Source organism: Eschrichtius robustus, chromosome 8 (assembly GCF_028021215.1).
Source record: "Eschrichtius robustus isolate mEscRob2 chromosome 8, mEscRob2.pri, whole genome shotgun sequence".
NCBI lineage: Eukaryota > Metazoa > Chordata > Mammalia > Artiodactyla > Eschrichtiidae > Eschrichtius > Eschrichtius robustus.
This window is the reverse complement of record NC_090831.1, coordinates 88,529,953-88,554,421: the sequence shown is the minus strand read 5'-3', so window position 1 is coordinate 88,554,421 and position 24,469 is coordinate 88,529,953. Positions and strand designations below refer to the sequence as shown.

Here is a 24,469-nt window from a genome sequence, read left to right as displayed (position 1 = left end):
AGGCAGATCTGGAAAGCAAAAAGAAATCTTGTAGACTTTCAGAATTTAGATCTCAAAGTTCTACTGAAAGGAGGGGCCTAACTTCACTCTCAAGGCATTTGAAACAAGCGTTGAACCCAACTAACTAAAGCACTATCTCAGCTCAACTTCTGATTATACTGAGAGACAAGAGGGTGTTATTACCACCTACTTCAGTCTCTACTGTTCTTTTATAACATAACATTACATAACAACATAACATCACATCACATCACATCACATCACATCTAGCCTATGGTTTAAAAGTTTTACAAGACATGAAAAAGCAGGAAAAGGTGGCCTTTCATCAAAAGAAAACAAAACAAACCCTGTCAATAGCAGATCCACAGATGATCTAGATGTTAGAATTACAAGACAGAGACATTTATAATTTGTTAAAGAATTTAGAGGAAAAGATGGACAAAAATGGGTGAGAAGAGGGAGAATTTTGACAGAGAAATAGAAGCTCTAAAGAAGATCCAAATAGAAATTTTAGAATAAAAAAAAAAAAGTTGAAATTGATTCATTGGATGGGCTTTACAGGAAACTGAGGCACATTAGAAAAAAGGATAGATGAACTCAAAGACTGGTAAATAGAAATGATCCAAAATGAAACACAAAGGAAAATTAAAAACAAAAAGAGTGCCATAGACCTGTAGGAACATAGTCAAGAGTCCAACATACATTTAATTGGAGTCCTAGAAAGAAAAGAAAACAGTGCAGAAGAAATACTTGACGAGATAATGGCTGAGAATTTGCCAAAACGTATGAAACACATGAACTACAGCTCCGTAAAGGTCATTGAAACCTAGTATGATAAAGAAATAACCCAGTATGACAAAGAAAACCACACCGAGGCAGATTAGGGTCAAACTGTCACAAATCAAAATATTTTAAAATATTAACATCAGAAAAGGGGAATTCCCCAGCGGTCCAGTGGTTAGGACTCGGCACTTTCACTGCCAGGGGCCCGGGTTTGATCCCTGATCAGGAAACTAAGATTCTGCAAGCCGAGCAGCGTGGCCGACAATATAAAAAAATAAAAATAAAAAATAAAAGCAGTAAAGATAAGAATGATGGCTGACTTCTTATCAGAAACAATCAAAGCCAGAAAACAATAAAATGGCATCTTTAAAGGGGTGGGTGAAAGAAAAAACCTGCCAACCTAGCAGTCTATATCCAAGAAGAATATCCTTCAGAAATTAAGACAATGTAAAGAGAGACATCTTTGGATAAACAAAAGTTAGAGAATTCATTTCCATCAGAAGTATATTACAAAAAATTAAAAAACAAACAAACAAACAACAAAAAAAACTTCTTCCTGAGAAGGCAATAATCCTAGATGGAAGCCTGGCTCTACAAGATGGAATGAAGAACATAAGAACCAATAAATATAAATGACAATTCTTTAAAATATATTTTTAAAATTTCTTTTAAAAATTGATTAAAAAATAACAGTGCATTGGGGTTTATAACAAGGGTAGAATTAAAACATAATGGGGTGGGCAAATGGAATTATACTGTTGCAAGGTTCTAATTGTTGTAAGGTACATGAAGTGGAATAACTGTATTTCAAGATAGACTGTAGTAATAGTAATAGTTTAAGGATGCATATTGTAATCCTTAGCAATAACTGAAAAAGAATACAGGCAGGTATAGCTAAAAAGCCAATGGAAAAGATAAAAATGATTACCAAAATACTCAATTAGAAGTAGTCAAGAAAGGAAAAACAAATGACAAAGAACAGATGAGACAAATAAAAAATAAAGAACAAAATAGTAGGACCAGGGTCTGTTAACTTTTCGTGTAATGGCCCAGACAATTAATATTTTAGACTTTGAAGACCATACAGTCTCTGTCACAACTATTCAATCTGCCATTGTAGCATGAAAGCAGCCATAGACAATACATAAATGGGCATGATTGTGTCAAATACTTTAGTTACAAAAACAGGCTGCTGAACTTTTGTTAATAATATATCAATATCAGTTCATTAATTGTGACAAAAGTAACTTAAAAAAACAAACAGGCCAAGAGCCAGATTTGCCTGTAGGCTGTAAGTATGCTTGCTTTGTGGTAGACTAAACCCAACCATATTAGTATTGCATTAAATATAAACATACTAAACACTCTAACGAAAAGACAAAAAATTGTTAAACTGAATAACAAAATATGACCATAAAATATGCTTATGAGACACTACTTTGACATATAGGGACAGGTTGAGAATAAAGAATGGAAAAAGAGCGAATTTCCTGGCAGTCCAGTGGTTAGGGCTCTGCGCTTCCACTGCAGGGGGCATGGGTTCCCTGGTCGGGGAACTAAGATCCTGCATGCTACGTGGCACGGGCCAGGGGGTAAAAAAAAAAAAGAATGGAAAAAGATATACCATACCAACACTAACCATAAAAAAGCTGATGTGACTCTATTAATAACAGACAAAGTAGACCTTAAGATAAAGATGACTACCAGAGATAAAGTGTTAACAATTCATCAAGAAGATATAATAATCTTAAATATTTATGCACCTAATAGCATAGCTTTAAAATACATGAAGCATAAGCTGACAGAACAAAAACTAAGTGCCTAAAATTGAGACTATGTTACTCTTACTAGTTGGAAGTTTGAGGGATTGATATTTTCTTCCCAATAAAATCATGCTTTCTGTCTAGCATGAAAATATTCACATAAGAAATATTTTAAAATAAATCATTCTTATCAGTCTATTAATAATGAAGAGACCTCATGTCAAAAGTATCTTTTAAATTATAAAAGCTGCTTAAGTACATGTGATAATTTTAAATGATTCTGAATGTGAATTAAAGATTACAAATATAAGAAAAATTCAATTGGAGAAGTATCATTAGAGTAAAATGGTAACATCCAAATATTTAAAGTCATATTGACTTCTGGGTCAAGATAGAAAGGGGGATGCTTTAGTCTGTCATTCCTGCTGCCCAGTGAAGAAGAATGACACCCTGGTTGGAATAATCTTAGTTCAGTCTAAATTTGAAAGTTTTTACTGTAAGGTTGGTTTCCAAAAATTTAGTCCTCCAGCCTAATAAAGGTAAGTTAAAGGGGGGATTCTTGGCCAAAAAGTATGGATTTCAATAGACTAACTCCATAAAATAAACCTTCAACTTTCTGAATTTCAAAGGCATCTATAATGTAGAGTCAAAACATCATACGCCTCATTATTATAATTGTTATAAATTCCCTTGCCGTTTTCTTTTCTATATTGTCAATGTTAAGTTCCTTAGCCTCTCAATGCTAATTAATACAATTCTACCATTTAGCCCAGAGAACGCTCCTGGTAAGAAGAATCTCAGAAAGATGAGAAGAAAATGTTCCCTCTTACTCTACAGCTGTGAAAAGTAGACAATATTCTTGGTTAGAAGCTTGTCCTGAAGTGAACTGAGAATATTCACATAAGAGTCAATGTCACCACACCCTGTCAAGTGTGGAGACGTGCGAAAATGTATGATCCTATTCTGTTTTCTGTTTAACAAAATGGTCTTTTAAGATTATCAACACCTCAAAGATTATCGTTAAGAGGTGTAAAATGTACCCTATAATCAGGGTGACTGTGTAATTTTTTATACGTCAGGATATTTCTGAGCGAGAATAATTATACCTGTTAATAATTAAACCAGACCAACAGGCATAAACCAGGATAGCTTTGGACACACCAGAACATTTAATCACTCCTCCTACAACCTCAAAATTCTACAGTGCTAATCAGTTGTTTTACCTCACAGGTGTTTGCCCTAATACTATTTAAATTGACATCTCTATTTCCTGGAAGGTATAAATATCTATGACATTTCTTTAAGTCAGAAGATGAGTTGTGGATATGCTTCTCCCTTTATCCATAAAAGTATAGTAAAACCTATGATTATTTTGGATTCTCTATTCAAAGAAAGGATTTGAGAGTGTGACTCATTGAAATTCATAATTTAAATTCCAGGACGTCAGACTTTACATCAGATATCTATAACCTCAAATAAGAAAGCAATCCGTTATTAGCGGTATCCTAAATTTATAGAGCAAACACTCTGGGTTAACCTCAACAGAAATCTCATTCTGAAGGGGATCTCAGAGATAACCCTGTGACTTATCTTTATTGGTCAAGACACCGGTAAGATAAGCAAATGTTCCCTTGCACTGATTGTCTCTGGTAGGATATGGGAGACTTGTTTACTCTCTCAAATTTAATCAAATGGGATTATTATGTGAATATACAAGGTCTTCCATTTTTCCCACCAATTTAAAGAACATCTAAACTTAACTATCTTAAATATTCTCCTACATAACCACAAGGTATTAGAACAAATATTTGCTCCCCCCGCCACTCAAAAAAGCACATCTGTGACAAATTTTACATCTAAATTGTATTGTATTTGACTCAGGAAGAGACTTTACAGTATTGGACACAACCGTTAAACTGAGTGACTTGATTTTACACTCAGATCAGGTGGCTGGATATTTAAGTTATAATTTCAAAAAATTTTTTAAGAGAATGGACATATAATTTATTTTTAATTTGTGTGATGTTTTAAATTAAAATGGCAGTGAAAAAAATTTTTAAAGAGCAATCAGTCTATATTTAACATATGTCATTGAAATCTCTTTCATTTTAGAGATTCATGAAATATCTTACATATACAGAAATTGGCTATGGGACAACACTGAGTAAGGAATACAGTTCACAGAACCCCAGTTCTTATGTTTACCTAATTTGCAAATCTTGTTTTAAGAATTTAAAATACGACTTCTCTGGTGGCACAGTGGTTAAGAATCCACCTGCCAATGCAGGGGACAAGGGTTCGATCCCCAGTCCGGGAAGATCCCACATGCCGCGGAACAACTAAGCCCATGTGCCACAACTACTGAGCCTGCACTCTAGAGCCTGCGAGCCACAACTACTGAGCCCGCACGCTGCAACTACTGAATCCTGCGTGCCTAGAGCCCATGCTCCGCAACAAGAGAAGCCACGACAATGAGAAGCCCACGCACCACAACAAAGAGTAGCCACCACTCGCTGCAACTAGGGAAAGCCTGCATGGAGCAACGAAGACCCAATGCAGCCAAAATAAAAATTAAAAAAGAAAAAACAAGAATTTAGAATAAAACAAAAAGTACTATCCAGCATTTTGCAAATTAGCATATTTATACACCCACAAGATGATTGTGATTGATCTTCACAAAGATATTAAAAATCCTAAAAAAAATTTCTAAAATATATGAATATATTTAGTATAATTTTAGCATTAAATGAATTTTAATTTTAAAATTAATAAACAGAGCATCACCAACATAGCAACATACCTATTAGCCAATTAGGACCACAGAAGTTTTCTACTTTTACTTAAAACATTACCAATAGTTCTTTCAATAGAGAGGAGGTCAACAATATTGAATAAATTTTAGTTTTAGACATAGTTATTAATTTGGTATTTGGTACCCAGAAAAATCAATGCTGAAGTGACTATAGAATCTTAAAGAATTATAACATGAAAAAAGAATATAAAAGCCCAAATACCAAACAGGCATGAAAAAAACTAGAGAACTTTTAAAGAAAGCTTTAAAGAATTATGAGAGTAAAGAAAAAGATGCCCATCTACAACGGTCTAAAGAAAGAATAATTTACATAATGTCCTTAATTATTCAAAATAACCAAGAAGACATGAGAGTGGTTAGTAAAACAAATACATAAGGGCCAAAAATTAAGGACTAATTTTTAAGCTCATTAGTTTCAAGCAAAGAAAATATGGCAACCTTTTCCTGGAACATATAGCCCAGTAGCTCTCGCTCTTTTACATCATAATTTATCTAAAACAAACAAAATAAAAGACAAAGAGAAAAAAAGACCCAGAATCACTCAATTTGTTAAACTAGCTGAATTACTAAATTAAAAGTTACATGAATTTTTTTAAACATCACTATATTCTAACTACAGAAATCTCTTATAATATTTTTAAATAGTCTGTATTATACAGCAGAAGCCAACACTAGGACTAAAGTTTGCCTCTACTTCTCTTACTACTTAAAATGGTCTTGTTAGCTATTAAATATTTAGTCTTTACAGTGTGGTGAAAAAGCACTCAATATGGTAGTGACACTACACAGATCTGAACTATGAAGTCTTAAACTTGGAGAGGAAAGTATGGGAAGGAAATCCCTTAGATTCATGAGTACTTTTCCAAGAAATTAATCTATCTTTCCCTATCTTGTCAAAACTAAATCCCAAAAATGTTGGTCATTTCAAAATATTGGTTTCAAATGGGCAAGAAACTATGTTTAAAACTGGAAGCTTAACATCTATATGCAAGAAGCAATACTTTCTTAGTCAGAATTGACATTTAGAATAAACCAGTATATGCTGCGTTGAAGACTTAACTATTAAGATACAGGGGAGAAATACTTCCAACATCAAAAAACGTATCATGCAGCTAAACCCATGTCTAATTAAGATGTACAATTCTAAGAACATACATATTCAGCCAAAGATTTCAAATACTTGAAAGTACTGGGACATTTTCATGGACCTAATTTTTCTATAAATAAATACATAAATTTGGATTACCTTGTCCAGAGCAAATTTTGTATTTCCTACTGAAGATAATGACAGCGTGTAAGATCCAACAAGGGCAAAGTTGCTGGTACGCACAGCATTAAGACTGGCCATAACTAAAGAAAAAGGAAATGAGGTTTAGTTCAGAGTAACTTTGATAAGTATAAATAACAATTCCTCACCCCACTCTAACAGAATGAAATTAAACTGCCACAGAAAAAACTGCTTCATTTTCCTCTATCTCTAAATATGGGGGTGGGGCAGGGTGGGGGGAACAAAACATCAACATATTTCCTAATGAAAGAAAACTGTTAAGTATTCATATTTAACGTAAGTGAGGTACAGGCACATCTTAACATTTGAGACAGATGTGTTTTTAAAGATATAGAACCTAAAAATGTGCACATAAAAAGCAATTTTCCTATCAGAGATATGAAAAACTTCATTGCTGTAGTCTAGGATGAGTTAATGAGCAGCAGGACTTTATCTGCACGTTCTTTTTAGTTATTCTCTTGTGCCAAGAAACAGAGATCAAAAGTCCAAAGGTGAGTGAAGCCAGCTCAATCCTAATCCCCTTTGGAAAATTTAGGCCTAACGCCACTCTGGAAAAGTCTTCCCTGGCCTACTGGCACTCCAGTTTCCAGTGAACTAGAAAGATGCTTTTTCTGACATGATGCGATGCCAGTCATGATCAGTAAAGTTAAAACAGGTGAACTCCTCAGTGTGGATAGCACAAAACAAATCTACAGAACAAGAGAAGATAGGGTGAAGAGTAATGCTACCTGCTGCAGTTGTCAAGTGACTAGGTATCCTATGTGTACTGCCTGCTAGAGCCTGAGCAATGTGCTGTTTGGTGGCCTGTGGTGGTTTCAGACAGCAGGTTATTCTCGCCAGTAATCTTATATGTTACTATCATATAGGAAATATTATTCAAAGGAGAGTAAGGTAAACACTCATAAATCAAGATGGCTATATGTATAAGTATGCAATTGCTTATATCCTAACGTTTCAAATAGTTCAAGATCCACTCACCTGAAGAATGAAGGGTGCTTTTCTAAAAAAAAGGTGTGAAGAACATAAGTTATTTTCTTTATTTGATACAAAGATTTAAATATTAAGTACAAACACTACAAGGACTATATTTCAGAAAACATTATTTTTTCCTTTTAGGATATTTTAAAGATTCCCAAAGCACTAAGGGTTTAGAAATGGTTAACCAATTTCCAATCGTATGTGTAAGATGAAGATTTCTCAAGGAACTTCAACTTGCAAAAAATTCTACTTACTGTGGTTACAGATGTGAGAAGTCGCTTAGGAGTAATAGCCTGGAAGAAAAGATAACTTAGTATATTTCCTATTAAACATTATGATTAAAACTAACCAAACTTGAGATTCTCCCACACAGAAAATAATTCTTAAATATCAATACATTATATTTGAGTCTTTTATTCCGGCTTTACCCATACTGTTATTCCTTTTTTCTTAAAGCTAAATAAAATTCTTTTAAATGATTTAGACAAAGAACAAAAGAGCAAAGGCTAGGAAGGACAGAAACAAAGCTGTTTCTATTCCTCATGCTTACAGTGACCACATCATTCTTAAGTCTGGTTTAGAGGAGTTAGTAAGACAAGAGTTCAGAGGAAAGGCCTGAGAAAAGTTTAAAGAGATAATAATAGTTGTCAAGCAGATATGGAGAAAACAGAATTGTCTAGCCTGAGTAATATCGGTAGCTTATACTTAGGGTCATGGTCACTCACTGCAAGTTTACTCTCAGTATTCATACCTATACCTATTATGTGCAGTAACTAGAAATTTAAGGCATAAAAATGACCCAAAAGCTTGATAATTATTAAAAAGTATACATAATTTTAAACAGACATTATATCTCCTATTTCTGATTATATTTCTACTGGGTTTCTTTCATTCTCACCTTTGACTTGTATGCTTTTTTCTTCTTATCAGGGCCTGAGGGATCTTTCTTTTGTACCTACACACAAATCCAAAGCATAAGTAACTTAAAATCTGACGTCTTTAAGAAAAATACACTATTAGTTACTTTAGAAAGCTTTAACTGCTTACCAAGCTGTAAACTTCAATATTTATTTCAAAGTCATTTGACACATCCCGCCTGGAAAAATAAAAATATCAAATTATGCCATTAAAAATTATGCCACAAATACTGTTAAGACTGAGAGTAAAGGAATTCACTGTGTTTTAAAACTAAAGACAATAGTTATAAACTATTAAAGAATATAAAAACTGGTAAGAACAGTCTATTTTTTCCTATAATACAGGTCAAACATTTTCTTCAGCATTTTACAACTCAAGATCTTAAATAATAAAAGTAGTTTTTCTTCCAAACTGGATTTTGACTCTAGTTTCAAAATAAATCTCTGACACTAAATATAAATGTCTTTCACTGAGACTTAACGTTAAGTACATTAAGAGATTTAAAGTATATATTAAAAAATTGTGGTCCAGATTTTGCATGTGTGTGTGTGTTTTGTGTGTGTGTGTGTGTGTGTGTAGTAAATATATATGTTAAAACACTTCAAAACATCAAATACCTACAGTCACGTGGAAGAAACATGCTACTCAATGGAAGAAAAGATCGGAAACATAAGAGTTAAACCAACAAACTGAAAAATGAGTTATTTGTCCATATAAAAACAATAAACATACTGCATTTCAAAGATTATAAATTCTACCTGGATGCTTAGACTGTATTAACTCTATTAAAAAAGAAAAGTATGTTTGAACCATCAAAAGCCTAATTTACTTACAAAGTAAATGTAGTAGTGAATGTTAGAGCATCGCCATTAAGAGACTTTGAGGTACTTGCTAATGGTGTGGCTACCATATTTTCAGCTCCTGCTTTTAGTATAATTAAGAAATAGTAATTTGCTGCATCTGTAAGAAATAATCACATTACCTAATAAGCACAAGCAAAATCAGATTTAGCTAATCAGCATTCTGGAAGACCAAATGAATAAAGTAATACTGCAACTGATTCACATAAAATTCATTTTAAATTTTCTAAAGTCAACTTTTCAGACACAAAAAGACGAGACATAAGCAGACAGACATGTTCCTGGAACAGCATCTCCAAGGTCTCTTCCTTTTAAGTGAACTGAAATAACTTCGCTACACATTCCTCAGTTTCTGCTGACTTCAAATTTTACCTATTGACCTGAAATTCTTTAGCTAGTAGTATACATCTCAAAAGGGTAAATTCTGGTTTGTTATTTCAAAACTGAGATTAAAATACTGTATTTCTGTGAAAGTTACCATCCTGCCCTATTTTTCAGATACTGGTGCCATAAACCTCCTTTATCCACTTTGTTTAAATATGATTTTAAGTAGAATACATAGCTTAGAAAAGTTTATTTATTCAATCTAGAGGAATAAAGGGAATAAAATTTCAATAGAAGTATCTACACTGTGATGCTCTTCACTCCCACAACCAGTAATTCAGGATTCAAAGAACAAATTTACATGACGGAGTGAATTTTAAAAAGAATAGAGTAAGTAAATTAAGTTCTTTTAGATGCCCAATACTTTCCACAATAAAATTAATGAAAGTCAAATGGTCTGTTGTGTCAGAATAACTCATCTTAGTAATTTATTTTATGTTCAGTATTACGTTTAACAAGACTTACTTTCAGTTAGACCTATGTCTGTTATTGTATGGATCAGTAAGACCATATACAAAATTTTTCCTTGGTTATTTTTATACACACATCTACATAAAAGGAACTAAAGGCCCGAGATACAAAAGGAACTAAAGGCCCGAGATACAAGCCTTGTGTCTTTATGCATGCTCTACTTGTTCCCATTTGCACAATTCCAATCTAGGTGAGGTTCATAATTTAACATATGATCTAGAAGTGAGTAAATAAAAATTACCATACCTGGTTTCTGAACTGTACTGCAGACAAAATCTGCTTTTAGAGGCAAGCGGATTTCTGACAAAGTAATTGATCCTTTGGAAGGGACAAATTCACTTTGGGATATGGGACCAGCCTTATTCTTCCTCTGAGGCCCTTCATTCTTCAACTTATTCAACTCGTCAATCAAAAGTGTTCTCTTCTCAGCTATGTAGAAATATGCAATATTTCAAATATTATAACTGCAATTGTTTCTAAATGAAACTAATTCAAGAAAATGCACCCATGTGGCAACTGTATACAACACCAAAGACAGAATCAGTAACTCTTCCTTCATATAAACTGGTGGTAGGTAGTTAGGTAAAACCTTGATTGCTCAATCTGTTCACAAAATCCTCGTAATTTAATATTTCAACTTTTGGTCAGTTTTCTTGCATGGTTAATCTCTCCATCCTAACGTGCCCTGTCATCCACCACCACACATACACACAACAAAATTCACATACTTATTTTTAGCTATACGTACATAGACAGGTACAGAGACAGAGCATGTATGTGTGTGTGCATAAAGAGTACGTATGTGTGTGAGTTCATGTATTCATTCTTAGCATACTCTTTACACTACATTTCTTCAAATGCATTCAAGGTTCTTTCACCCTTTCATGCAAACTACACCTTATTTTACATGTAGTGCTTTCACAAACCTTGTAAGAAAAAAAATAGATCAGCTGAAACAGATTATCAAAAAAGCCCTTTCTCTAAAATTAGAAATTTCTGAATATACTAGACAAAATGAGTTTTTCCTGGTTTGAAATTGTGTTGGAATTGTTTCAGGTGTATCACACATACTTGCAATTAGAAGAAGTCTTTCTGCTTCAGCTTCTTCCAGCGACCCTTTTCCATGCTCTTCATCAACACAACAGTTAAGAGCCTGGCTAGCCTGATAGATCACTGTCTGCTGCAAATTTATTTCATTATTGAGTTCCTAGTGAAACCAATGAGAGGAGGAAAAAAACTCACATTTTTAATCACCATTTTCACTTTATTTAAACTTTAATTATAATTTATCCAATTGGGTAATTTCCAAAATCTCCAGAGAGGGAAGTCAAAACGTTACAGTTTCACTGTTCAAGTTTCTAGACTATGCACCAAAAAAGAGGACTTTTCTCAAACTGAATTCAGGATTAAGCTCCTGAGCTCCTGCATGTCACACACTGTCCTAGTCACTCAGGATACAGAAATGAATAAGGCTGGGCTCTTGTCCTCAAGGAGCTCACCATCTCATGCTGTCAACCTTCCAAATCCCCTTTCCACAGTACATACCTGCATTTTCTGTTTGATGTTAACCTGACAAGGAAAGCCATTCTTTTTTTCATTCAATTTTGAAGTAACATCTTCCTTCCGAACAATCACCTGCTTTATTGAAGGACGGTCTGTTTCTTTGACTCTTTGAGATCTGTATGCATCAATGCTTCAGGAAATAAGTTATACTCTATTAGAAATCCAGCAACACACTAAGCACTTTCCTTTGTTGAACACATCAGCAGAATATTGATATTGCAACATATCAGTAGAACACTTCACTAGAATGGAAAATGCCATTGGGTGAAAGAGAGGCTTACCAAAGCTATTTCAAAGTTTTATAAAGATTAATACTAATAACAGTATAATTATAAATAGCAAAACTTGTTATGTCAATCTAAACCATGACCCTTAGCGAGTGAATGTCTTCTAAGATGTTCTCACCTATAAGGAAGATCATGATCTTCAGAACCCATACTATCACCAGACTCAGCTCGAGGGACACGGGTTCTTTGGAATTTTCCTGGCTTTGGACTTTCATCACTTATGCTGGTGTCTTTCAATTCCCATCTAGGCGACGAAACTAAATTCTGCAGGAAGGCACATCAGATATTAGATTTGATGGATGACATTGATTCTAAATGAGAAATCTGAGGAATTGAATGACTTTATTACCAGAAAATAAATATCCAATAAGTTGACCGATTCATCATAAAAACAAGGCAAACTTAAATAAGTTCCTAAAATGTATATGAATAAAAGTTCAAAGACAGACAGCTGAAGCCTACACTTGTAACTCTTTTTAAAAAATATTTCTAATTGAATCAACCTCCAAAAAAAGGTGCAGTTATTCAATTTAGGGTGATCACTTATAACAGTAGAGCTAGCTCTCAATAAATGTTAGTTATCTATCTGGTGCTAAATACTAATATGCTAATATGATCTAATATGCACTTGAACCCCATGATGTAGGTACTATTTTTAACCTAATTTAACATTTAACTGTGGCAAAGAGGTTAAATAACCTGACCCATAAACATTGGTTAATGGCAGAGCCAGGATTTGAGCCCAAATGTCTGGCCTTTTAAGCCATGTTACAGTTTGGATTTCATCTAAGGCCAACAGGAAACCACTGAAGAGTTTTAAGCTCTCTTTTAAGAGAATTAACATCAGGTTTGCAAAATACCCCTGGCTACAGAGTGCCAAATCCCCATGCACCAACTAAAACAAAAAGGGATCCAAATTCTACTTAGTTTCTTTATGTGCTGGGCCTGTTTACATTTAGTTCTTTCTTACCTCTGGACTTACCACACCAACTGTCTGTGCTAATGGAGCAAGTAAAGACATCGAGGAGATATTCAGTGCATCTTCCTGTTCCTCGCTGCTTTCTGCATCTGCGTGATGCATCTCCTCCTGGCTCTTTTCCACATCTAGTTCACCTTCCTCTAGGACATCACTGAAGATGTCATTAATTACTTTTGAACTGTTGATATCATCACCGTCATCCACACTCATCTCAATTTCACGTACCACCTCTGAAAAATATTTCAACAGGTAAATACTGTGATGCAGACCTTTAAGAATTAAACGGATAACAGAGAAGACCTAACATTCATATGCTTACTTAATAAACAGGAAGAAAAAGCCCTATGAAAAAGTACCTCCTAAACAAACAAAGCAAAAAGAAATAGAATACTACTAATATAAAGTTCCAATAACATTTTCTAAGTAATAAAGGTGGGAACTATCAAAAGCTGATTCAATTCTTCAGGTTTAAGAAAGAATATTAAAAACCCAGACTGCAAGATAATAGCCAAAAGCTTCAGATTTACAAAAAATATTTTTTCAAATAATTCTTTTTCTATTGTTGGGAACTGCCCTTTCACATTGCAGTCAATAATAGGAAAATATTAACATCACTTAGGGCAGGGTTCACAAAACTTCAAGGGCCGCTGATTCCTCTAACCATACATGCAGAGTGTGGAAGGGCAGCACATTTCCTTTCCCTGTGAAAGTGAGTGATAGCCTTAATCAGATTTTCACAGGGGCCTGGGACCTAAAGATAACTGTTAACAGTACTGTATTTTGTGAAAGCTAGAGTATTTCCTAGTGGAAAAAAAAAAAGAGTATTATAAAATCATATTTTGAAATATAGAACACTGCATATTTGAATATGAGAATACTAATTCTCCTAGCGTGTCCAGAGTTGATAAGAGACAAAGAATGAAAACAACAAAAACCAACCAGTCAGCTGTTCAACCTTTGGGTCTGATGTTACTTTTAAGGACTTTTCCTCTTCTAAAAACAATGTTATTTTCAAAGGGCTAGACTTCGTCATTTCAGATCCAGTAAAACCTAAAAAAAATTTAGGAAAAACCATATGAATATATATAAAAACTTAGAGTTTTTCAATTAAGGAATCTTACATATCTTGTTTTCTGATTATAAAGCTATGCATTTCAAATCCAGAAATGCATAAAGTAGAGAATCCCCCAAAGCACCTGTCTTCTCTTAACTTTCCCATCTCTCTCTTCTTCCCTAGAAGAGAAAGGGGACACTAATATTACCAGGTTACTGTTTGTTCTTTCAGTTTTCCCCCTATGTATACATATGTATATATCCTTTTTAAAACATTTTTCCATTATTTTATTTTATTTTTTAACATCTTTGTTGGAGTATGATTGCTTTACAATGTTGTGTTAGTTTCTGCTATATAACAAAGTGAACGAGCTATACGTATACATATATTCCCATATCCCCTCCTTCTTGCTTCTCCCCCCAACCCTCCCTATCCCACCCCTCTAGGTGGTCACAAAGCACCAAGCTGATCTCCCTATGCTATGTGCTGCTTCCCACTAGCTATCTATTTTACATTTGGTAGTGTATATATGTCAATGCCACTCTCTCACTTCGTCCCAGCTCACCCTTCCCCCTCCCCAAGTCCATTCTCTACACCTGCATCTTTATTCCTGTCCTGTCCCTAGGTTCATCAGAACCCTTTTTTTTTTTTTTTTAGATTCCATATGTATGTGTTAGCATATGGTATTTGTTTTTCTCTTTCTGACTTACTTCACTCTGGATGACAGACTCTAGGTCCATCCACCTCACTACAAATAACTCAATTTCGTTTCTTTTTATGGCTGAGTAATATTCCATTGTATATATGTGTCACATCTTCTTTATCCATTCATCTGTCGATGGACACTTAGGTTGCTTCCATGTCTTGCCTATTGTAAATAGTGTGATCATACTATACATGCTGTTCTGCATTTTGTTTTTCACTTTTTAAAAAGTGTCAATAAAAACACTTAACTAGCAATAGAAAAACACTACTTCAACATAATAAAGACCATATATGAGAAGCCCACAGCTAACATTATACTTAATGGTAAAAGATTGAAAGCTTTTCCTCTAAGATCAGGAACAAGACAAGCTAGAGATAAGCCCACTCTCACCATTTCTAGTCAACATAGCTTTTTAAAAGTCTTAGTCAGAGCAATAGGCAAGAAAAATAAATTAAAAGAATCCAAATTTTAAAAGAAGTAAAATTATCTCTGTTCACAGATAACATGATCTTATATATAGAAAACTCTAAAGATTCCACACAAAAAAACCTGTTAGAATAATATACAAATTCAGCAAAGATGCAAAATACAAAATCAACACAAAAAAACCAGTTACATTTCTATATACTAACAATGGACAATCTGAAGAGCAAATTAAGAAAACAATTCCATTTACAATAGCATGAAACAGAATAAAATACTTAGGAATAAACCTTACCAAGGAGGTGATAGACTTGTATACTGAAAAGTACAAAATATTGCTGAAAGACATTTAAAAAAACACAAATATATGGAAAGACATCCCATGTTCATGAATTGGAAGACTTAATACTGTTAAGATATCAATACTACCCAAAGCAATCTACAGATTCAATGCAATTCTTATCAAAATCCCAATAGCACTTTTTGGAGAAATAGAAAGTCTGTCCTAAAATTCATATGGAACTTCAAGAGACCCTGAATATCCAAAACAATTTTGAAAGAGAACAAAGTTAGAAGACTGACATTTCCTGATTTCAAAACATATTACAAAGCTATAATAATCAATATAGTATGATATTAGCATAAAGACAGACATATAGACCAATGGAAAAGAAGAGAGAGCCCAGAAATAAAACTTCACATATATGGTCAAATGATCTTTAACAAGGCTGCCAAGATAATTCAATGGGGAAAGGACAAATGATGTAGGGAAAACTGGATATTTACATGCAAAGAATTAAGTTGGACCTTTATCTGACGTCATATACAAAAATCAACTCAAAATGGATTAAAGACATAATGTAAGACTCAAAACTATAAAACTCCCAGAAGAAAACAGAGAGAGAAAGAAAGCTTCATGACATTGGGTTTGGTGATGATTTCCTGGGTATAACACAAAGCAGGCAACAAAAGCAAAAATAGACAAATGGGACTACACCAAACTTAAAAACTTTTGTGGGAGAGGGGGCAAGGTAGGAGTAGGGGATTAAGAGGTACAAACCACTATGTATAAAATAAGTAAGTTTCAAGGATATATTGTCCAGCACATGGAAAATATTTTATGATAACTAAAATGGAGTATAATCTATAAAAATGTTTAATCATTATGTTGTACACCTAAAACTAATATAATATTGTCAATCAACTATACCTCAATTTAAAAAAAAAGTTTTGTGTATCAACCTACTGAATGTGAGAAAATATTTGCAAATCATATATCTGACAAGGGGTTAATATTCAGAATATAAGCACTCCTACAACTCAATAACAAAAAATCAACCTGATTTAAAAATGGGCAAAGGACATGAACAGACACTTCTCCAAAGATGATATACAAATGGCCAACAAGCATGCGAAAAGATGCTCAACATTTCTAATCATAGGAGAAATGCAAATCAAAATCACAATGAGCTAATAACTCATACATATTAGGATAGCTACTGTCAAGAAAACAAAAAATAACAAGTGTTGTTGAGGGTGTGGAGAAATTAGAATGCTTGTGCACTGTTGGTGAGAATGTAAGTAGTGTGACCACTATGGAAACCAGCATAATAGTTCCTCAAAATATTAAAAATAGAACTACTGCATGATCAAGCAATCCTACTTCTGGGTATACAGCCAAAAGAATTGAAAGCAGGGTCTCGAAGAGATATTTGCATACCCATGTTCATAATAGCACTATCCACAATAGCCAAGAGGTGGAAGCAACCCACATGTCCATCAATGGATAATGGATAAACAAAATATGGTATATCTACACAATGAAATATTATTCAGCTTTAAAAAGGAAGGTAGTCCTGACATGTCAACATGGATGAACCCTGGGACATTATGCTAAATTAAATATGCTAGCCACAAAAAGACAAATACTATATTATTGCATTTATATGAGGTATCTAATCTATATGAGGTAGTCAAATTCATAGAAACAGAATGTAGAATGCTGGTGACCAGAGGCTCAGGAGGGGGAAAAGGGGAGTTGTTGTTTAATGGGTATAGAGTTTCAGTTTTACCAAATGAAAGTTCCAGAGATCTGTTCCTCAACAGTGTGAATATACTTAACACTACTGAATTGTACACTGAAAAATTGTTAAGATGGCGAATTTCAGTAATATGTATTTTTACCACTATTGTTTTTTTTTAATTTAACTGCCTATTATATATTAAATGTCATTACGTACAAAGCTACCTTATTCATTTTAAGCAGCTACATAATACTTGATTACATGGATTTAGCACAATTTATTTACAGTCTTCTACTGATGTGCATTTAGGTCATTTAAATCTTATTACTATTACAAATGGTGCTACAATTAATATATTTGTACATACACCTGTGCACACTAGTTCTAAGAATTCAACTTACAGAAACACTTGCAGAGCACACACACTTTACAATTCAATAGATATTACTGAATTTTTCTCCAAAAAATACTTATAGTAATTTACACTCTCATCAAGTGTATGCGTTCTCACTCTGGAAAGATAACTAAGGAAGAAGGATATTGCATGGCTAGAAATGAAAAGGTAAGTGGAAATGAAGAAATGAATCTGTCTTTTTACACTAGAACAGCATTTCTGCTTTCCAGTCCAATTTCCAAAACTATGGTAGACTGAAATCTACATTTTAAGTGAAGTAGAAATAGAAAACGCTTACCCGTAGGTTCTATACTAGAAGGTTTTGCTGGTGTCTGATTTTCTGCCACCTTTTCTGTTACTGGAAGTGATGGGGTATTTGGACCAACTTGTTTTCTGAGGGGAGTGTTCTGACAGTGAATTTCCTGCAAAAAGCAAATGAAGAGATAAACTTTATCTCTCAAAACTATAAATTTTGTCTTTTTACATGTTATTAAATGAAATAAGTAAGAGTCATTGTTCTATATAAGCTTCCTCAGAACAAAACAGATAATGAATGTGAAAGGGTCCAGACATGTTTAGAACACAAAAGGCCTCGGTGCTAGTTCACATTCTTGGTAATTCATAGTATGTAAAATCTTTTTTAGAGACCAGTAGGCAAGAGAGAATGAAAATCCACATCAGAGTTCAGCTTTAGATAAACCAATTCAGGTGAAAGCCACATATTGGGAAAAAATAATTGTCTCCTCAGAAAGACCAAAACAAATACAAGCAAAACCACACGCCACTTCCTCATCCCTTTCTAGCCACCACCTCCTTGCTCCCTTCCCTTTAGAACCAAACTTCTGAGGACTGCCTATACGCCTGGACTCTGCTCTTCACCCACTACTACCTGCATTCTACCCTCACCACTTCATTAAAAGGCTCTGCCAAGTCACAACAAGCTCCTTATTTCAAAACCCAGTGGTCTCAGTCCAGTCTACGTCTGACAACAAACACTTGGCAATACCAACCACTCCTCCCTTCTGAAAGGCTCTTTCTTCCCCTGACTTCAGTTATACCATACTCAACTGCTTTTCCCTCCCATCTTTTAGGCTGCTCTTTCTGTGGGTACCACAGATGACTTCTGAGGTGGGGAGACCCCTGAACTCCCCATTATTGTGTTCAGAATTTTCTTTACATGTATATGTGCAACTGTCTGGGGAGGGATTCCACAGGTTTATCAGGAATCATTTAACAAAAAAAAATCATTTAAGAACGGTTGCTTTTTATTTTCCAGAGATGTAGAAGGAAAACCATGAGACTATGACCTACCGGCAACCAAGAGAAGAAGGTGCTTCAAACAGAAGAGAGTGATTCACAATGTCAAATGCTGCTAATAATAGGTCAAGTTAAACACCTGAAAACTGATTACTGAAGATCACTGGTGAATTTGATAAGGGTAGTGGTGAACGCCTGAGTGGAGAGATCAAGAGAGAAGGGAAGAGAAAAACTGGAAGATACAAGTAGAGACAGCCTTTTGGAAGAGTCTGGATGAAAAGGAGGCAAAGAAAGGGAGGGGAATAGGAGATCAAAAGAATTGTTTTTGTTTTAAGATCACAGATAATAGCTTGCTCTATGCTGATGGGAAGGATTAGCCCATTTGTTCTTTCTTCCAAAGACAAATTTACTGTGCTCCTACTGCGAGTCAAGCACTGAGAACACAGAGATGAATAAGGCTCTCATAGACAGTGGTGAAAAACAAAGTTAAAACAATTATAGGAAGATAAATATTCCAGTGAGGTAAAAACAGGATGACATGGGCCCAAAAAAGCAGGAGGGGGACTGGGAAAAGGGCCAAGTAAAAACTTCCAGAGGGAATTAAAATTTAACCTATTCTTAATGAAGCAGGAGCTCACCACAGAGATATTTCATCCAGAGAGACTAGCAAGGCAAAGACAAAGAGATCTGAAAATATGGGTACATTTGAGAGACTACAAATAGTCTGCATGGCAGGACTGAAGCACACATGTGGAGGAGCAGGGAAGAGAAGCCAGATTTCTGAATGATTCTAGATATCAAGCCAAGCACTTTAGACATTTTTCTGATGTTAGGTATGGGGAGCTCTCCAGGATTTTAAGCAAGGGAATACATGCCTATCTGCCTTTTAGAAATATTTTTCTAGCAGCAGTGGGTTAGATGGACTGGAGAGAAGCCAGACTAAAAGCAGGGTGTTCACACAAAGCTATGGTAATGATTAAGGCAATGGCAGAAGAAAATACACAAGATAAGGAAGCTTGGTGACATACTTAGAAAATGTATCACTGGATGTGTGTGTGCACGTGCTAGAGGCCAGCAGGTGGGAAGACATAGTAACAGGAGGAAGGAGCCAAGGAGGTACTGCCAGATTGTTTTAGATGATGAAGTATAGAGTAAAGCCCTAAGTGAAGACAGAGACTACATGCGGAAGATATTCCAGCAAAGCATAGAAAGCTCTGCCAGCCAACCAAAGCTCAATTAGAGTTCAGGAGAGAGGTGAGGGCAGAATAGCCAAGCATTATCAGCATTTCTGTGATTGACTGAAGCTAGATATGAGGATGGGAAAGAGATGTTCCAGGACAAGTGAGACAAAAAAAATGGTTGAGATCAGGACCTTGAGAAACATGATTTGTTAAGCGAGGGAACTGATAAAAAAAAAACAAAATCAAATAGATCCTTCTCAAAGAATAAAGGATAAATGTATTATTCTATTTCTACTGGTAACCACGTTAAATATAGTTCTATTATTTTTAGCTTAAAAATATATCCTAACACAGGAAAATTAAGAGGTACAAGCTTCCAGCTATAAAATAAATGAATCACAGGGATGAAAGGTACAGCACTGGGAATACAGTCAATAATAATGTAATATCTTCGTACGGTGACAGATGGTAACTAGACTTATTGTAGTGATCATTTTGTAATGTATAGAAACATCAAATCACTGTACTGTGCAACCAGAACTAACATAGTGGTATAGGTCAATTATACTTCAAAAACAAACAAACTAACTCATAGAAAAAATGATCAGCTTTGTGGTTACCAAAGGAGGGGGTAGGGGAAGGGGGAATTGGATGAAAGTGGTCAAAAGGTATAAACTTCCAGTTATGAGATGAATAAGTACTAGAGATATAATGTACAACCTGATTAACATAATTAACACTGCAGTATGTTATGAGAGTAAATCCTAAGAGTTCACATCACAAGGAAAATATGTTTTTTTCTATTTCTTTAATTTTGTATCTATGAGATGATGGAGGTTCACTAAACTTATTGTGGTAATCATTTCATAATGTATGTAAGTCAAATCATTAAACTTTTACAGTGTTGTATGTCAATTATATCTCAATAAAACTGAAAGTAAAATGTGTGTATATATATATATATATATATATGTATATCTCCTAACACAGTATTTTGTACACAGTAGGCATGTAGATGAAACAGAAGATAGTTTAACACAGTAGGGATTTTGTTGAAGGCTTATCAATGAAATTTGACCAGAAGTAATATGAGTAAAGAGAAATCTGGGAGGTATTTGGTGACTGAAAGAATTACAGATAGTCTAAAAGTATGGTATTTGGGGAGAGATATATAATCATTAATGAGAAGAGCAGATTCTGAGAAATATTTGAAAACCAGCATCTAAATAGAATGTTAAAAGGAATCTGAAATCAATTGAATGATGAGAATACCTTTTAAATTTGATTTTAAGTAGGTCATCAGTAAACATGGTTAAAAGTTCCATTAAATGGCAAAATATCACAAGAGAAAAGCAAAGTTGGTATGAACATTTAAGAAGTTTATGAATGGAAAGCTGCATAGTTAATTGGAACAAGAAAAGTCGGTATGACCATTTAAGGAGTTTATGAATAGAAAGCTGCATAGTTTATTGGAACAAGACAGTATATAAAGAATTATTTTACAATACAGAACCACAAGTTAAATCCCAGCACTACTTTGGTAACAAGTTCACTTTTACATTTCTTGTTTACATTACCTGTTTGGTTTCTAGTTGTTTGCTTCTTGAGTTTTCGCCTTTTTCTGCACTCCATAAACTGCCCTTGTCAAATCGGCCACGAAGACATGCTAGTTCTTTTTGACGTTCCTAAAACCATCAAAAGCTCTATTTTACACAAGAGCCAAAAGTATGTTTAATAATATTCAAATTCTACTAACCTTGTCCTCAGTTTTCAGATTAAATTCACAATACACACAGAATATAGGACAATAATATTTCTAATTTGAAACAAGTGATACAGAGAATCAAGATGCTATTTATCTCCAGTCAAAAAGACTGGAGTCAGAATTCATAGTTTGACTTCTAGGTTCTATGCTCATACCATGTAATGAATAATGTTAAAAGCAGTAAGCCATACCTGCTTGAGCTGTTGCGCTAAATGAGTAGTAGACGAAGATGCGTTTTGCTTGAATAATCTTTCTTGTATGGCCTTTGTATTTGGAGTGATAATGGGAGTTCTATGGGGTGTGCTACGAGCTGGACTTTCTTTGCTGTGCTCTTGACAACGCTCTCCAAAGCGTTCCAGGAAAGGCTTAATTCCTGCTCCTCCTAAAGATAATACACACGTTTTTGGGAGGCTGTTTAGAATAAGTAACAATTATGATTTCTATGGGAAAAGTTCTAAAATCCAGTTCAGCTCCAAAATGCTTTGATTCTACTAGGAATATTCATTCAGAAAGTAAACAGAAAGAAAATAGTTCAAAAAACTTAAAAAAAATAAGTTATTTTACCACACTATTTAACTCCATGTCCTAAAATTTGTTTTACAGGATTTAATTCTTTAAAAAAAACAAGAAGAAGAATTTTTAAAAAGTAGAGTAAGAGGACAGTAGGGATTAGAAAACCCTTAAACTAAATAATCAGAACCTAGATGATTGGAAATTGACTGTATGTGCATTAATAATATGCCCTAACAACCAAGTATCCTGGCCATGATAACCCAACTACTAATATTTCTACAGCCCAATTTATTTTCTTGCTTTTAGGAAGTCTAACATGAAAATCCAGTGATTAAATCCTTTTTCTCTTTCAAAAATAATAATTAGGGATAATTTACTTTATCAAAGGATGTCTTGGTTTTATAAAGTCTTAAAACAGTACTCATCTAAAATAGTATGAGATACATTTAAAATAGAACAAATGGGATACATACCACCTCCATTATAAGAATGCTAGGGTTGCACTACATAAAAGGAGGTTACCTGTATCATTAACTGGCAAACATTTTACCATAAATAGCCAAAGAGTAAATATTTGGGGCTTTGCAGGCCATATGGCCATTGTCACAACTACTCAACTCTGCACTGAAGCATGAAAGCAGCCACAGACAGTAAATGGGCATGGCTGTGTTCCAATAAAACTTTATTTGCAAAAACAGGTGAAGGGCAGAATTTGACCCAAGACCAGCAGTGAAAGCGCCGAGTCCTAACCGCAATACCACCAGGGAATTCCCAACAATGCCCCTTATGTCGTTCTTATCTATGCCATAAGTCTTTAGAAAACAGGGAGTCGTAGTCTAATTTCACATGGGACTTTTGCTATTGTCTCCAATTCTCATTTTGGCTCATCTGGAAACTGACTGCTGATTTCTACTCACCCCATAACTAATGGATTCCCCACTCTCATCTCTCTGACTACTTCTCTTTTATGATGAACTATTATTTCTGGAGAGATTGTATTTTTAAGAAGTTAAAATGTAGAATTAACACAGTCTTTCCGAAAGCAATTCTAATGAAAAAGAATATAGCTCAAAGTACACTATATTACCCTATATTTGAACCATATTTTTTTAGTCCTATGTTTCTCAACCAATAGCACGCGGGGGTATACCAGAAGGTGTAAGTCACCACAAGATAAATATGGACTTCCTGGAGCATCAGTTTACCATAGTAAAATTGAATCTTCATATGTATACATTCACATACAACATACACACATATAAATTAAATGGGAGTGGAGTCATTTGTATACATATTCCCTTCCCTTTGCTACTACGGGTGCTTTCATAGTGAAGTTTGAGAAGCACCGCTTTGCACGCTTGGTTATAAGAACGCTTCTCCATTATATCCTTAAAATGTGATTTCCAGTTGTATATGCTTTGTCTGCATCAAAAAGTATAGAAGAAAGTATCTCGGTCTTTCTAGAAAAAAGCATGTTTAAACTGTTAAAATGTAACAAGTTAAACACTTTGACCAGTAACTGGGCTAGTCTACATTAATGAACATTCATTCAATCAATTAAAGCTGACTTTGAATAAGTCTCACTTGATACATTCGGGCATTTGCCCTGGCAAACCAACACTGTACCATGAGCAATTGGATATTTAAAATGCTAAGAACAGACACACTGAAAATAGTCAGCAGTACTTTAGATTTTTTAAAAAATATGTTACCTGGTGTTGTAGTTTTGTCCTTAGGTTGAGATTGCAGACAAATTTCTCTGTTTAATTCTTCCTTGGGCCGAACTGTCCTGGATACAGTTGACCTCTCAGTTGATTTTGACACCTCTGTTTTAAGAGGACTAACAGAGGTTTTTTGAAGTAGTTCAGGATTTTGTACCTCACAATTTTTAGCACTGGTGATGGATGTAGTAGAAGATTTCACTGGGGAAGAAGTAGCTTTCTGCAACATGATAATACTGAGGGTAAATAACAACATTCACAATATCTAAAGGTAGTTCTATAAAAAGCACTCAAATCCTATAAAAAAAACCAACTCAAATCCTATATGCTCGGTAGCCCTTATGT

At 34.5% G+C, this 24,469-nt stretch overlaps 1 protein-coding gene across 3 annotated transcripts in view; it reads right to left on the bottom strand.

Annotated features, from left to right (window-relative positions):
• The window catches only part of ANLN (anillin, actin binding protein), a 54,261-nt gene that overhangs the window by 15,389 nt on the left and 14,403 nt on the right, over positions 1-24,469 (bottom strand). The window contains exons 5-21 of one of the 3 annotated variants that reach the window (XM_068549303.1): positions 24,116-24,344; positions 22,082-22,272; positions 21,703-21,810; positions 17,986-18,109; positions 14,026-14,136; positions 13,090-13,316; positions 12,226-12,371; positions 11,803-11,950; positions 11,329-11,464; positions 10,504-10,686; positions 9,376-9,502; positions 8,672-8,720; positions 8,523-8,579; positions 7,879-7,917; positions 7,625-7,646; positions 6,605-6,708; positions 5,797-5,850 (exon numbers count right to left, since the gene is read on the bottom strand). In XM_068549303.1, coding sequence (XP_068405404.1) covers positions 5,797-5,850; positions 6,605-6,708; positions 7,625-7,646; positions 7,879-7,917; positions 8,523-8,579; positions 8,672-8,720; positions 9,376-9,502; positions 10,504-10,686; positions 11,329-11,464; positions 11,803-11,950; positions 12,226-12,371; positions 13,090-13,316; positions 14,026-14,136; positions 17,986-18,109; positions 21,703-21,810; positions 22,082-22,272; positions 24,116-24,344 — 2,055 coding nt within the window. Of the gene's footprint in view, positions 1-5,796; positions 5,851-6,604; positions 6,709-7,624; positions 7,647-7,878; positions 7,918-8,522; positions 8,580-8,671; positions 8,721-9,375; positions 9,503-10,503; positions 10,687-11,328; positions 11,465-11,802; positions 11,951-12,225; positions 12,372-13,077; positions 13,317-14,025; positions 14,137-17,985; positions 18,110-21,702; positions 21,811-22,081; positions 22,273-24,115; positions 24,345-24,469 lie in introns of all 3 variants that reach the window. The other 2 variants (XM_068549302.1, XM_068549304.1) reach the window with 2 other exon arrangements.